The sequence below is a fragment of the Hemiscyllium ocellatum genome, chromosome 43 (assembly GCF_020745735.1).
Source record: "Hemiscyllium ocellatum isolate sHemOce1 chromosome 43, sHemOce1.pat.X.cur, whole genome shotgun sequence".
Taxonomy (NCBI): Eukaryota; Metazoa; Chordata; class Chondrichthyes; order Orectolobiformes; family Hemiscylliidae; genus Hemiscyllium; species Hemiscyllium ocellatum.
Genome location: NC_083443.1, coordinates 14,328,474 through 14,341,532, shown reverse-complemented (window position 1 = coordinate 14,341,532; position 13,059 = coordinate 14,328,474). Strand labels below are relative to the sequence as shown.

At 44.6% G+C, this 13,059-nt stretch overlaps 1 protein-coding gene across 1 annotated transcript in view; it reads left to right on the top strand.

Annotated features, from left to right (window-relative positions):
• Window positions 1-13,059, top strand: part of tbata (thymus, brain and testes associated) — a 43,031-nt gene that overhangs the window by 17,554 nt on the left and 12,418 nt on the right. The window contains exons 5-6 of the mRNA XM_060854117.1: window positions 10,885-11,022; window positions 12,169-12,327. Coding sequence (XP_060710100.1) covers window positions 10,885-11,022; window positions 12,169-12,327 — 297 coding nt within the window. The remainder of the gene's footprint in view (window positions 1-10,884; window positions 11,023-12,168; window positions 12,328-13,059) is intronic.

The window sequence follows — 13,059 nt, the reverse complement described above, 5'->3', positions numbered from 1 at the left end:
TGTTTGTTCAGTCACTCGATTTGAGCCTCCCATGCAAATGTGCTAGTGAATATTTGCCCATCCTTAATTTCTCTTGAGAAGGAGATGGTGAGCTGTCTCCTTGAACTGATCCGGATCATGTGATGTAGGCAGATCCAAAATGCTACTGGGAAGAGAATTCCCGGATTTCGACTCAGCAACTGTGAAGGAATGGTGATGACACTATCAAGACAGGATGGTATGTAGCTTGGAGAGGAACTTGGAGGTGACGATGTTTGTGTGCATCTTGTCCTTCCAGGAGCTAGAGGTTGTAGATGTGGAAGCAGTCAATTAGACTCAAAAATAGAGACTGCTGGAAAAGCTCAGCAGGTCTGGCAGCATCTGTGAAGAGAAATTAGAGTTAACATTTTGAACCGGGTGACCCAACCTCAGAACTGACAGTGGCTAGGAAAATGTGTGCAGAAGATAGGGTGGGGGGAGGGGTCAAGGAGTAAATGAGTGGGGATAGAGCACAAAGAGAGAGAAGAACAGTTGGACAGACAAAGGAGTGGATAACAATCTGGTTAGGAGGGTGAATGGCTTTTAATGGAGACTGTCATTGGCTAACAGTAGATAGTGTGGAATGACCTGGTGTGTGAGCGTGGGGTCTAGGACATGGGAGAGTTCAGGCCCTAAAATATTGAGTCCGGAGGGCTGCAGGGTCCCCAAGCGGAAAATGGGCTGCTGTTCTTCCAGCTTTGTCTGACCTTCAGTGGAGCACTGCAGCGAGCCTGAGGCAGAGATGTTGGCCAGGGAAAAGGGCAGTGTGTTAAAAGTTTCGGGCAACTGGAAGCTCAGGATCTTTTTTTTGTGGGTAAAACGTCGCTGTGTGAAGCAGTGACCCAGTTTATGCTTCGGTTCCCCAATGTACAGGAGACACACTGTGAGCAACGAATGCAGTAGACTGGCTTGTATGAAATGAATGAGACTGTTATCTGAAAAGAAAGAACGTGCAGGGCTACAAGGAGAAGGTGGGAGAATGACATTCAATAAACTGTTATTCAAAGAGAGCCAACATAGCCACAATATGCATACACTTGTGTTTAGGGAAGCAATGGCCGAATGGTATTATTGCTGGGCTGTTAATCCTGAGACCCAGGTAATGTTCTGAGGACCTGGGTTTGAATTCCACCACGGCAGATTTTTGATTTGATCAGATTAGATTCCCTACAATGTGGAAACAGGCCCTTTGGCCCAACAAGTCCACACCGACCCTCCGAAGAGCAACCTACCCAGACCCATTCTCCTACACCTAACACTATGGGCAATTTAGCATGGCCAATTCACCTAACCTGCACATCTTTGGACCCAGGGCACCTGGAGGAAACCCATGCAGACACAGGGAGAATGTGGAATTTGAATTCAATAAAAAGAAAATTTGGAATTAAGAGTCTAATGATGACCATGAATTCATTGTTGATTGTTGGAAAAACTTATCTAGTTCAGTATTGTCTTTTAGGGAAGGAAACTGTCATCCTAATCTGGTCTGGCCTACATGTACCCCAGACCCACAGCCCTCTGGGCAATTAGGAATGGGCAATAAATGCTGGCTGACTCTGGGATGTCCTCATCTCATGAATAAATATTGAAAAATAGATTGAGTTGCCACTTTCTGGGTTGTGATGGTTCTGTGATTTTATAAATTTGAAATTAATACAAAAACACAGACGTTCATGCTGTGGAATGGACCTAGAGGAAGGAAGCTGCAAGAAATCTGAAGGTGGTTGTTGATTTGTTACAGAAACTCAATTACATGGGCAATTGTGCAGAATCTACATCCCACAAGTCTTATTGAAGACATACAGTGCTGTAATTGAATACTGCATGCAGTGTGACAAATGCAACACAAAAGGACTGACCAGTCCCCAGAGTTGTGCCAAATTGCGCACAAACTAGATTTCCAAATGTTGTATGCTGACTCACGAGAAACAACAACAGAATAAACTCTTTTGAAAACTCTCACAGGCTTTTTATGATACTTAATTGAACAGAGAAAATAAGCTTTAATAACATATTTTCCGATAAAAGTTACAGCAGAACATGTTGGCACATGTTCAGAATTGTAAGGGACAGAACAATGTTTCCACAGCTTTAAAGGTTGCCATGACAATTGATTTAGTGTCACCACACTCAGTAAAAAGAAAAACAGCAAGAAACAATGAGAAAACTTGAGTTAGTATTCTGGAAGTTTACATCAAATAGGGGTTGAGAACTTTTCCTAACTATACTATTTAAAATAAAACCTCCATTAGAAAGTGCATATAACCTAAATATCATTTAATATTGTCTGTAAATCATAAATTCCACATCAAACAGAATTTAGATCAATTCAAAGGAAAATGGTTCTCGTGGTTGTGGGTATGTTCATTGATCTGGGAAGTTGATTTGCAGACGTTTCACCCCCTGTCTAGGTGGCATCTTCAGTCTTTGAAGCCTCCTGTGAAGTGTTGCAGTACTGTGTCTTCTGAAATTTATTTGGTTCTATTCCTGCTGCTTCTGGTTGCCAGTTCCAGTTGCTCGTAGTAAGCTTCTATTTTTAACAGCAACAGTGTCAAAGAATGACAGACATAAAATGTCTTCAATGTATTGGCAAATAATGACACACACACACACACACACACACCAGGAAAAATGGCTACACACACAGTGTTAATGAGGAGTCAGCTGGTGGGTGGGCAAACCTAGATTCATGCCAGTTATGTACTGGATTTACACCAGTAGTTTAATTATGGGATAAGCATGCAGTCACATTGTGAACATATATTGGTCCATTCTCTGACAGTGTGCTGTGAGAACCTTCAACTCATCAAACCCGGTGTACATGGGAAATGCTAGTGGTCAAATCTGGAAGTCAAAGTAATAGCTATTTAATGAATTCTGTAATTTCCTTGAGTAACAAGTGAGAATGGTTTGCATTCATATAGCACCTTTCAGAATCTTGGTTGTATCATCGATAGCCACAGTTGAGGTGCTAAATGACTGGAGTTTGGTCAATATTGTGCTATTATTTAAGAAAGGCTGCAAGGAAAAGCTAGGTTCTACAGATCAGTGAGCCCGACGTCAGTAGTGGGTAAGTTGTTGGAGGGGTTTCTGAGGGACAGGATTTACTTGTATTTGAAAAGACAAGGACTGATTGGGGATGGTCAACATGGCATTGAAGAGTGACCAAGAAGATAGATGAAGGCAGAGTGGTAGATGCTGGTAGACTGTTTAGTAAGGTTAGATCACATGGGATCCAGGGAGACACAGCCAATTGGATATAAAATTGGCTTGATGGGAGGTGATGGTAAAGAGTTGTTGTTCAGACAGGAGGCTTGTGACTAGTGGTATGCTGCAAGGATTGGTGCTGCCACAACTGGTGTTCATCATTTACATAAACAAGTTGTAGGAGATTACAGGAAGGCATGGTTGGTAAGTTTGTGGATGATGCTAAAATTGGTGGCATAATGGACAGAGAAGAAGGTTATCTAAGACTACAATGGGATCTTGATCAACAGGGCCAGTGGGCTGAGGAATGGCAGATGGAGTTTAATTCAGATAAATGCGAGGTGTGGCATTTTTGTAAGGCAAACCAGGGCAGGACTTACCCAGTTAATGATAGGGCCATGAGCATGTTGTCAAACAGACAGACCTCAGGGGTTAGGTACATAGTTCCTTAAAATTGGGGTCGGAGGTAGACAGGTGATGAAGAAGGCATTTGGTGTTGTTATCTTCATCCATCAGAACATTGAGTACAGGCGTTGGGATGTCATGTTAAGGTAGTACAAGACATTAGTAAGGCCACATTTGGAATATTGCATACCACAGCTGGTCATCCTGCTATAGAAAGGGTATTATTAAACTGGAAAGAGTGCAAAACAAAATTTGCAAGGATGTTACCAAAACTAGAGTTATAAGGAGAGGCTGGATAGGCTGGTTCTTTTTTCCCTGGAGCTGAGGAGTGAGCTTATAGAGATTTATAAATCATGACAGGCATAGATAAATCGAACAGATAAGGTCGTTGTGCCAGAGTAGGGGAGTCCAAAACTAAATGGCACAAGTTGGGAAAGATTTAAAAGGGACCTCAGGGGCAACATTTTCACACAGAAGGTGATGCATACATGGAATGAGCTGCCAGAGGAAAGGGTAGAGGACAGTACAATTACAACATTTAAAAGATGCTTAGACAGTTATGTGGAAAGGAAGGGTTTAGAGGTATGTGGAAGAAATTCAAGCAAATGAGACTAGTTCAGTTTAGGAAACTTGGTCAGCATGGACAAGTTAAGCTGAAGAACCAGTTTCCGTGTTGCATGATTCCCTGACACTGAAGTATAATAGTTGTCACAATGGAAGCAAGCAGGAGAGAGAGATTGCACACATCAAGGTCTCACAAACAGAAATCAGATAAATGATTCGATATTCTGTTTGCTTTTTTAAACTAAAGGTGATATTGGGTTAATGATTAAAAGTCAACCAGGAACACTGGGACAACTTCCCTGTTCTCCAAATAATACCATGCAATCTTCTTATTCACCTTGGTTTACCATTTTATCTAAAATACTGCGGACCCCAGCACTGTACTGAAATGTAAGCCTAGATTACTTGGATCTCTGGAGTGAGATTTATGCTTAAGATCTCAGGAATGATTTGTATTGCTGAGCCCAAGACTCTGTGGCCTAGTGGCATCATTGCAAGACTGTTAATCCAAAAATTCAGCTAATATTCTGGAAACTTGGGTTTGAATCCTGCCAAGGCAAATGGTGGAACTTGAATTCAATTTTTAACAAATCTGGAATTAAGAATCCACTACTGACTATGAAATCACTGTCAAGTATCAGTTAAAATCTCATCTGTCTTGATAAAGTCATTCAGGTAAGGAAATCTGCCATCCTCATCTGGTTTTGCCTACATGTGACTCCAGACTTATAGCAATAGGATTGACTCTCAACTGCTCTCTGAAATGGCCTAGCAAGCCACTCAACTGTATTAATCACTATAAAGTCTCTACATGAAACCAGACAGAGAACACAGCATCAACGTAGGCACCAGAAATGACAATGACAAAAACTTCCAGCCATGTCCAGCAAAGTCCTCATCATTTACGTTTGGCAGTCAGTGCCAAAATTGGGAGAGCTCTTTCACAGTCTCAATATTCCCGATGAAGGGCTTATCCCGAAATGTTGATTCTCCTGCTCCTCAGATGTGGCCTGACCTGCTGTGCTTTTCTAGCACCACACTCTCAACTCTGATCTCCAGCATCTGCAGTCCTCACTTTCTTTCTGTCTTACAGACTAGTCAAGCAACAGCCTGACATAGTTATACATATGGAATCTTACCTTACAGACAACTTCCCAGACACCATCCTTGGATATGTCCTGTCCCCTCAGCAGGACAGACCTACCAGAGGTGGTGGCATAGTGGGATACAGGCTGGAGGGAGTTACCCTGGGAGTCCTCAACATTGACTCCGGACCCCGTGAAGTCTCATGGCTTCGGGTTAAACATGAGCAAGGAAACCTCCTGCTGATTTGCACGTACCATGCTCCTTCAGCTAATGAATCAGTACTCTTCCATGTTGAATGAAATTTGGAGGAAGCATCGAGGGGGGTAAGGGTGCAAAATGTACTCTGAGTGAAAGATTTCAAAGTTCGCCATCATTGGCAGCAGAACTACTGATCGAGCTGGTTGGGTCTGAAATTTGGGCGGCACGGTGGCACAGTGGTTAGCACTGCTGCCTCACAGCGCCTGAGACCCGGGTTCAATTCCCGACTCAGGCGACTGACTGTATGGAGTTTGCACATTCTCCCCGTGTCTGCGTGGGTTTCCTCCGGGTGCTCCGGTTTCCTCCCACAGTCCAAAGATGTGCGGGTCAGGTGAATTGGCCATGCTAAATTGTCCGTAGTGTTAGGTAAGGGGTAAATGTAGGGGTATGGGTGGGTTGCGCTTTGGCGGGTCGGTGTGGACTTGTTGGGCCGAAGGGCCTGTTTCCACACTGTAAGTCTAATCTAATAACATAGCTGCTAGATAGGGTCTGTGGCAGATGGTGAGGGAACCAATCAAAGGGAAAAGCATACATGACCTCACCTTTACCAATCTGTCAGCTGCAGATGCCAGTATCTGTAAGAGCGACCACCACCCAGTCCTTGTGGGGATAAAGACCCACCTTCACATTGAGTATGACCTCCATTATGTTGTGCGACATTATCACTGTCCTAAATGGGACAGACTTCTAGTAGATCTGGCAACTCTAGACTGGGCATCCATGAGGTTCTGTAAACCATCAACAGCAGCAGAATTGTATTCCTACACAATCTGTAACCTCATGGCTTGGTATATCCCCTACTCAACCATTACCATCAAGCCAGAGAATCAACCCTAGTTCTATGAAGAATGCAGGTGGGTATGTCAGGAACCCGGAATGATGTGTCAACCCTGGTGAAGTTACAAAACAGGGCTATTTGTGTATCAAAGCATAAGCAGCAAGTAATAGACAGAGCTAAGTGACCCCACACCCAATGGATCAGCTCTAAACTCTGCATTCCTGTCACATCTAGTCGTGAATGATGGCAGATAATTAAACAACTCACTGGAGGAGGAGGCTCCACAAATATCCCCATCCTCAGTTATGAAACGGCTCAACATACCTGTGCAAAAGATCAGGCACAGCATTCATAGAAACCTTCAGCCAGAAGTGCTGAGTGGATGATCCATTTCAGTCTCCTCAAGTGGACCCAGCATCACAGATACCATTCTTCAGTCAACTCGATTCACTCAAGAAACAGTTGGAGACACTGGATACTGCAAACGCTAAGGATTCTGACAATGGTCTGGCAGTTGTACCGAAGACTTGTGCTCCAGAAACTGCTGTTCCCCTGGCCAAGGTCTTCCTGCATAGTTACAACACTGGCATCTATCTGACAATGATGACAATTGCCCAGGTATGCCACATACATAAAAAGCAGGACAAACCCAACCCAGCCAAATTACCGCCCCATCAGTCTACTCTTGATCATCTGTAAAGTGATGGAAGGGGTCATCAACAGCACTATCAAGCAGCACCTGCTCAGTAATAACATGCCCATCCACGCCCAGTTTGGGTTTTGCCAGGGTCACTCAGCTCCTGACCGCATTATAGCCTTGGTTTAAGCATGGACAAAAGAACTGAATTCAAGAGCCCTTGACAGCAAGGCTGCGTTTGACCAGATGTGGCATCAAGGAGCCCTCGCAAAACTGTTATCAATGGGTATCATAGGGCACACACTCCAGTGGTTAGAGTCATACCTGTCACATTGGAAGATGGTGGTTGTTATTGGAGATCAGTTATCTTAGCTCCAGGACATCGCTGCAGGAACTCCTCAGGGTACTTTCCTAGACCCAACCATCTTCAGCTGCATCATCAATGACATTCCCTCCATCATAAGGTCAGAAGTGAGATGTTCACGACTCCTCAGATACTCAAACAGTCCATATTTAAATGCAACAAGACCTGGACACTATCCAGACTTGGACTGGCAAGTGGCAAGTTGAGTATAGTAGCATTTACTTGTCATTTCTACCATATACAACTGATAGAGTAAAAATGAGACAGTGTACCTTCAGGACTGAGGGTGCTACATGGACAGCACAAACTACAAAATTGTACAGAGCATGAAGTGCAAAACACACAAGTTACGATCTAATAGAAGAATGATCAATAATAGACATTTTTCTAGCAGCAATTCAAAGTTGTGCAAAGAATTTCAGATGGGAAAGATTCCAATCATACTATGTTAAGGAGTCTGATGGCTTGGAGGAAGAAACTGTTGCACAGTCTGGCCACAAGAGACTGAATGCTCCAGTATCTTCAGCCAGATGGCAGGAGGGAGAAGAGTTTGAGTGAGGGGTGTGTGGGGTCTTCCACAGGGCTCTTAGCCTTTCAGATGTAGCGTGTGATGTAAATGTCTGTAGTGGAGGGGAGAGAGACCTGATGATCCTCTCAGCTGTCCTCACTATCCATTGTAGGGTCTTACAATCCAAGACAGTGTAATCCCCGAACCAGGCAGTGATGCAGCAGCTCAGGGTACACTCAATGAACCCTCTGTAGAATGTGGTGAGGATGGGGTGGGAGGTGGGCTTTCCTCAGTCTACGCAGAATGCAGAGACGCTGCTGGGCTTTCTTGTTTATGGAGCTGGTGTTGGCAGCCCAGGTGAAATTCTCTGCCAGGTGTACACCAAGAAATTTGGTGCTCTTCACAATCTCTATGGAGGAGCAGTTGATGTCCAGTGGTGAGTGGTCATCCCGTGCCCTCCTGAACTCAACAACTATCACTTTCATCTTGTCCGTGTTCAAAGACAGGGTGTTGGCTCTGCACCAGTCCGTTAGCCTCTGCACCTCCTCTCTGTATGCTGATTCGTTGTTTGTGCTGATGAGACCCACTAGTCGTATTATCAGTGAACTCGATGATGTGATTCGAGCTGTGTGTTGTCGCACAGTCGTGTGTCAGCAGGGTGAACAGCAGTGGACTGAGCACACAGCCCTGGGGGGGGGGGGGGCCCGTGCTCAGTGTGATGGTGTCGGAGATGCTGTTCCCAATCCAGACTGACTGAGATCTCCCAGTCAGGAATTCCAGGATCCAGTTACAAAGGGAGGCATTTAGGCCCAACAGACTCAGCTTTCTAATCAGGTGCTGAGGAATGATAGTGCTAAATGCAGAACTGAAGTCTATGAACGGTAATCTGACTTGGTGCCCTTCTTCTCCAGGTGGGTGAGAGCCAGATGGAGGGTGGCGGAAATGGCATCATCTGTTGAGCGGTTTGGTCAATATGCGAACTGCAGGGTTTCCGGTGAGGGGGTGGGGGCGCGGGGAGGTGGGGAGCAGCACGATCTTAATCTGCCTCATGGCAAGCCTCTCAAAGCACTTCAGATGATGGGTGTCAGCACAACAGGGCGGTCGTCATTGAGACAGGACGCTGAAGACTTCTTCGGCACAGGGACAATGCCTTGAAGCACATTGAAACTATGGCACAGCTCAGGGAGTTTTGAAGATGTAATATTCGTGCCACACAAAAGCGAGGCAATGACCATCTTCAATAAGAGAGAATCTAACCCTGGCCCTTGACATTCAGTGATGTTATTATCACTGAAATTCCCCAACTATCAACATCCTGGGGGTTACCATTGACCAGAACCTCAACTGGACCCACCACATAAACACAGTGGATACAAGAGCAGCTCAGGTGGCTGGGAACACTGCAGGGATTAACTCACCTCCTGATTCTCCAAAGCCAGTTCACCATCTACAAGTCACAAATCAGGAATGTGATGGAATACTTCCCACTTGCCTGGATGAGTGCAGCTTCAAGAACATTCAACAAGCTTCACAATATCCAGGACAAAGCAGCCCGCTTAATTGGCACTGCATCCACAAACCCTCACTCCCTCCACTTCCGATGCTCAGTAGCAGCAGTGTGTACCATCCACAAGAGGCACTGCAGGAATTCACTGAAGATCCTTACACAGTACCTTCTAAATCCACAACTAGAAGGACAAGGGCAGTAGATATATGAGAGCAACCCCCCTGCAAGTTCCCCTCCAAGCCACTTACCCCCCTGAGTTGGGAATACATCACCATTCATTCACTGTCACTGGGTCAAAATCCTGGAACTCCCTCCCTCCTCAAGGCCATTGTGGGTCAACCTACAATCCACTGCAACCGCTGAAGAAGGCAGCTCACCCCCACCTGCGAAGGATAATTCGAGACGGGCAATAAACTCTGGCCCAGCCAGCGACACCCTCATCCCACAAGTGAATAAAAGAAAATGTGAACAAACTATTGCTACCTTTTTACATAGCAAAGCCTCAATAGGTCAGATTCAAATTGAGAAAAGCAAGCTTCCCTTACTCAGTGGCTATATGAGCAAATAGTCAAATGGGAAAATTAAAGGATGAGATGACCATGAATTCCTCTTGGAGGCAAGGGGCTTTTTTTCACAGAGGGTGGTTTATGTCTGGAATGAATTTCCTGTGGCGGATGTAGCACAGTTACATAGAATCCCTACAGCATGGAAACAGGCCATTCAGCCTAGCAAGTCCACACCAACCCTCCAAAGAGTATCCCACCCAGATCCATTCCCCTATTAATCTAAATTTACCCCTGACTAATGCACCTAACCTGCACAATATGGACAACTTAGCATGGCCAATTCACCTAACTTGCACATCTTTGGATTGTGGAAGGTAACCAGAGCACCTGGAGGATACCCACGCAGACACAGGGAAAATATGCAAACTCCACACAGTCACTCAAGACTGGGATCAAACACAGTTCCCCAGCACTGCAAGGCATTAGTGCTAACCATTGAGCAACCATACCACCCACAGTACAACCAATAAAAGAAACTTAGATAAGCACAGGAATAGGAAAGATTTGGAAGGATCGAGGCCAGGAACAGGCAGGTGGGACTAATTTAGTCTGGGATTATGTTTGGCGTGGACAGGTTTGACCAAAGAGTCTGTTTGCTAGCTGTATGATTCTATGATTCTATGGGATAACAGAAGTCGAATAAGTTAATTGCCACAAATTTAGCTGAATTGCCCTACAGCAATCAAACACAATATTTATCCTTAATTACTAACATACTTTAAATTGATATTTAGCCTAAGATGATAATCAGTCTGAGTGAATATCCAAAATACAAATGTTAAATTGGTGTTGCTTATCTGTTAATGCTGATCTTGATGCCAAAGAACCCCTTGTCGAAAGTGCCAAAAGCAAATTTTATGTTGTAGATCAAGACCCCCGACTCAGTACCTGGCCTTGGGAGAGATATGTAGAAAGTAATCCAATGAATGGATCTTGATCATTGAAGGTGCCTGAGAATTCTGACATACTGCATGCAATATGTTCAGTTTGCTAGCAGTGCCAAAGTAATAAAGAAGGCTTCATTTATTTCAGAGTCATTGTCTGAAGCTTGGCGCGATGAACTACGGGAATTCACAACCAGGGCCTGCCTCCTGGCACCTGACCAACCTGAAGAACAGAAGGAGGTCAGTACTGTCTTAGACATGGACATTGCCATCGCTTTGCAGAATTGTTGTAGATCAGCACGTGGTAGTACAAAGCATGTGTTGTTGAAACAGAAACACATTGTTGAAACTTATCTTACTGTGGCCAGGCCAGAATTTCAAGAAGGAGCAGGAGAAGCAACGTTTCAGGCATAAGCCCTTCCTCAGGAATCATTACTTAATTTATTAGGCTCCCTGTTATCTCAGTTTAGATTAGAGTGGTGCTGGAAAAGCACAGCAGGTCAGGCAGCATCCGAGGAGCATTTCATTTCTGATGAAGGGCTTTTGCCCGAAATGTCGATTTTCCTGCTCCTTGGATACTGCCTGACCTGCTGTGCTTTGCCAGCACCACTCTCTCAACTCTGATCTCCAGCATCTACAATCCTCACATTCTCCTCAGAATTTCAAGAATACCAACTCAAAAAAGGAACAACAACTTCCACAGCATAAGAAGAGGATGCTGACTGATTTACAAATGGCCTCTGATTGGTCAAGTTGTCATGTAGGATCCACCAGGGAACACCTGCTGCCAAGTTTCAAATGTTTGTATTCTCGCGGGTGACCGCATTAGCTTGAAATTCACAAAAACAAAGGTTATTGGAAGAGGAAACCTACTAGTGACAAAGGTAGAAAGACCAACAAAAGACAGTTGTATTAGGAGCAACGTATTGTCATAGTTGAGTAGTTCATGTGGGTCATACCAACTAATGAGTCATTCTCCACATCTATGTATTCCCCAGCATCCAAATAATACAGCCACTTAGCAAGGAAGTGAGGAAGCAAGATTGGGGGCTTCAAATTGCCCATCTTTCGCTTCTCCAACAGCGTAATGCTTACCCTCAAGAGAAGTAACATTGGTGTGTACCACATCGGGAAGTGTATGATAAATCACATTATGATAACGCGTCAATGTCACTGAACTCATGTGATAAATTCTTCTGAATCTTTATGGCAATCCAGAGTTGATGCATAGATGGCGTTTAACAATTCCACTCTTATTGTGTCATGAGGGAAAACCATAAGAGAACTATTTAATGATAATTAAGTGTTGATTTGATTTGACGTGCAGTGTAATAGATGTTGCTCCCTGAGGAAACAAACAAGCCAAGTTTCATTGTATCCCGACAGACAGAAGGAAGGAGAACAACTCAATATTCTGCACAGACGGGTCGGATAATCCCAAACTCGACTCCTGCTGTGAACCGTCAGACTTCTCAACGATCCACCAGGAATGATGTCCGGGACAGGAGTAAACACAATATGCTGTTTCAGGACCACGAGTTACTGGTAAAGAAAATACATTTTATTTTTAAAGGAACAACGTCTACCTGATTGCTTTGATTTGTTTAAGCCATTGGAACATTGAACAAAGTAAAGGGCAACATGGTGGCTCAGTTAGCATTGCTGCCTCACAGCACCAAGGACCCAGGCTAGATTCGAACCTTGGACAACCGTGTGGAGTTTGAACATTTTCCCCTTGTCTGAGTGGGTTTCCTCCAGGTACTTCGGTTTCCTCCCATGGTCCAAAGATGTGCAGGTTAGGGTGGATTGACCATGCTAAATTACCCATAGTCTCCAGGGATGTGTAGGTGAGGTGGATTGACCATGGCTAAATTACCCATAGTCTCCAGGGATGTGTAGGTTCAGTGGATTGACGACGCTAAATTACCTATAGTCTCCAGGCATGTGTAGGTTAGGTGCATTAACCATGGGAAGTGCAGAGATAGGGTGGGGGGAGAGGTGAATGGGGGGGGGGCGGGGGGTGTTAGGTCTGGGTGGATACTCTTCAGAGGTTGGTGTGGATTGTATGGCCTGCTTCCACACTGTAGGGATTTTACGATACATTTACTAATCAACAATACACAGTAGATGCAGGATATCTGAAATGCAAACAGAAAGTGATGGAAATGCTCAGCAGATCTGTCAGCTCCTGCTCACTGCATTCCCATCCCCCACCACCCCACCATCTCCCACACCCCATTCTGCGATGGGTTGCTATAACATTGCCTCCTAGGGGGT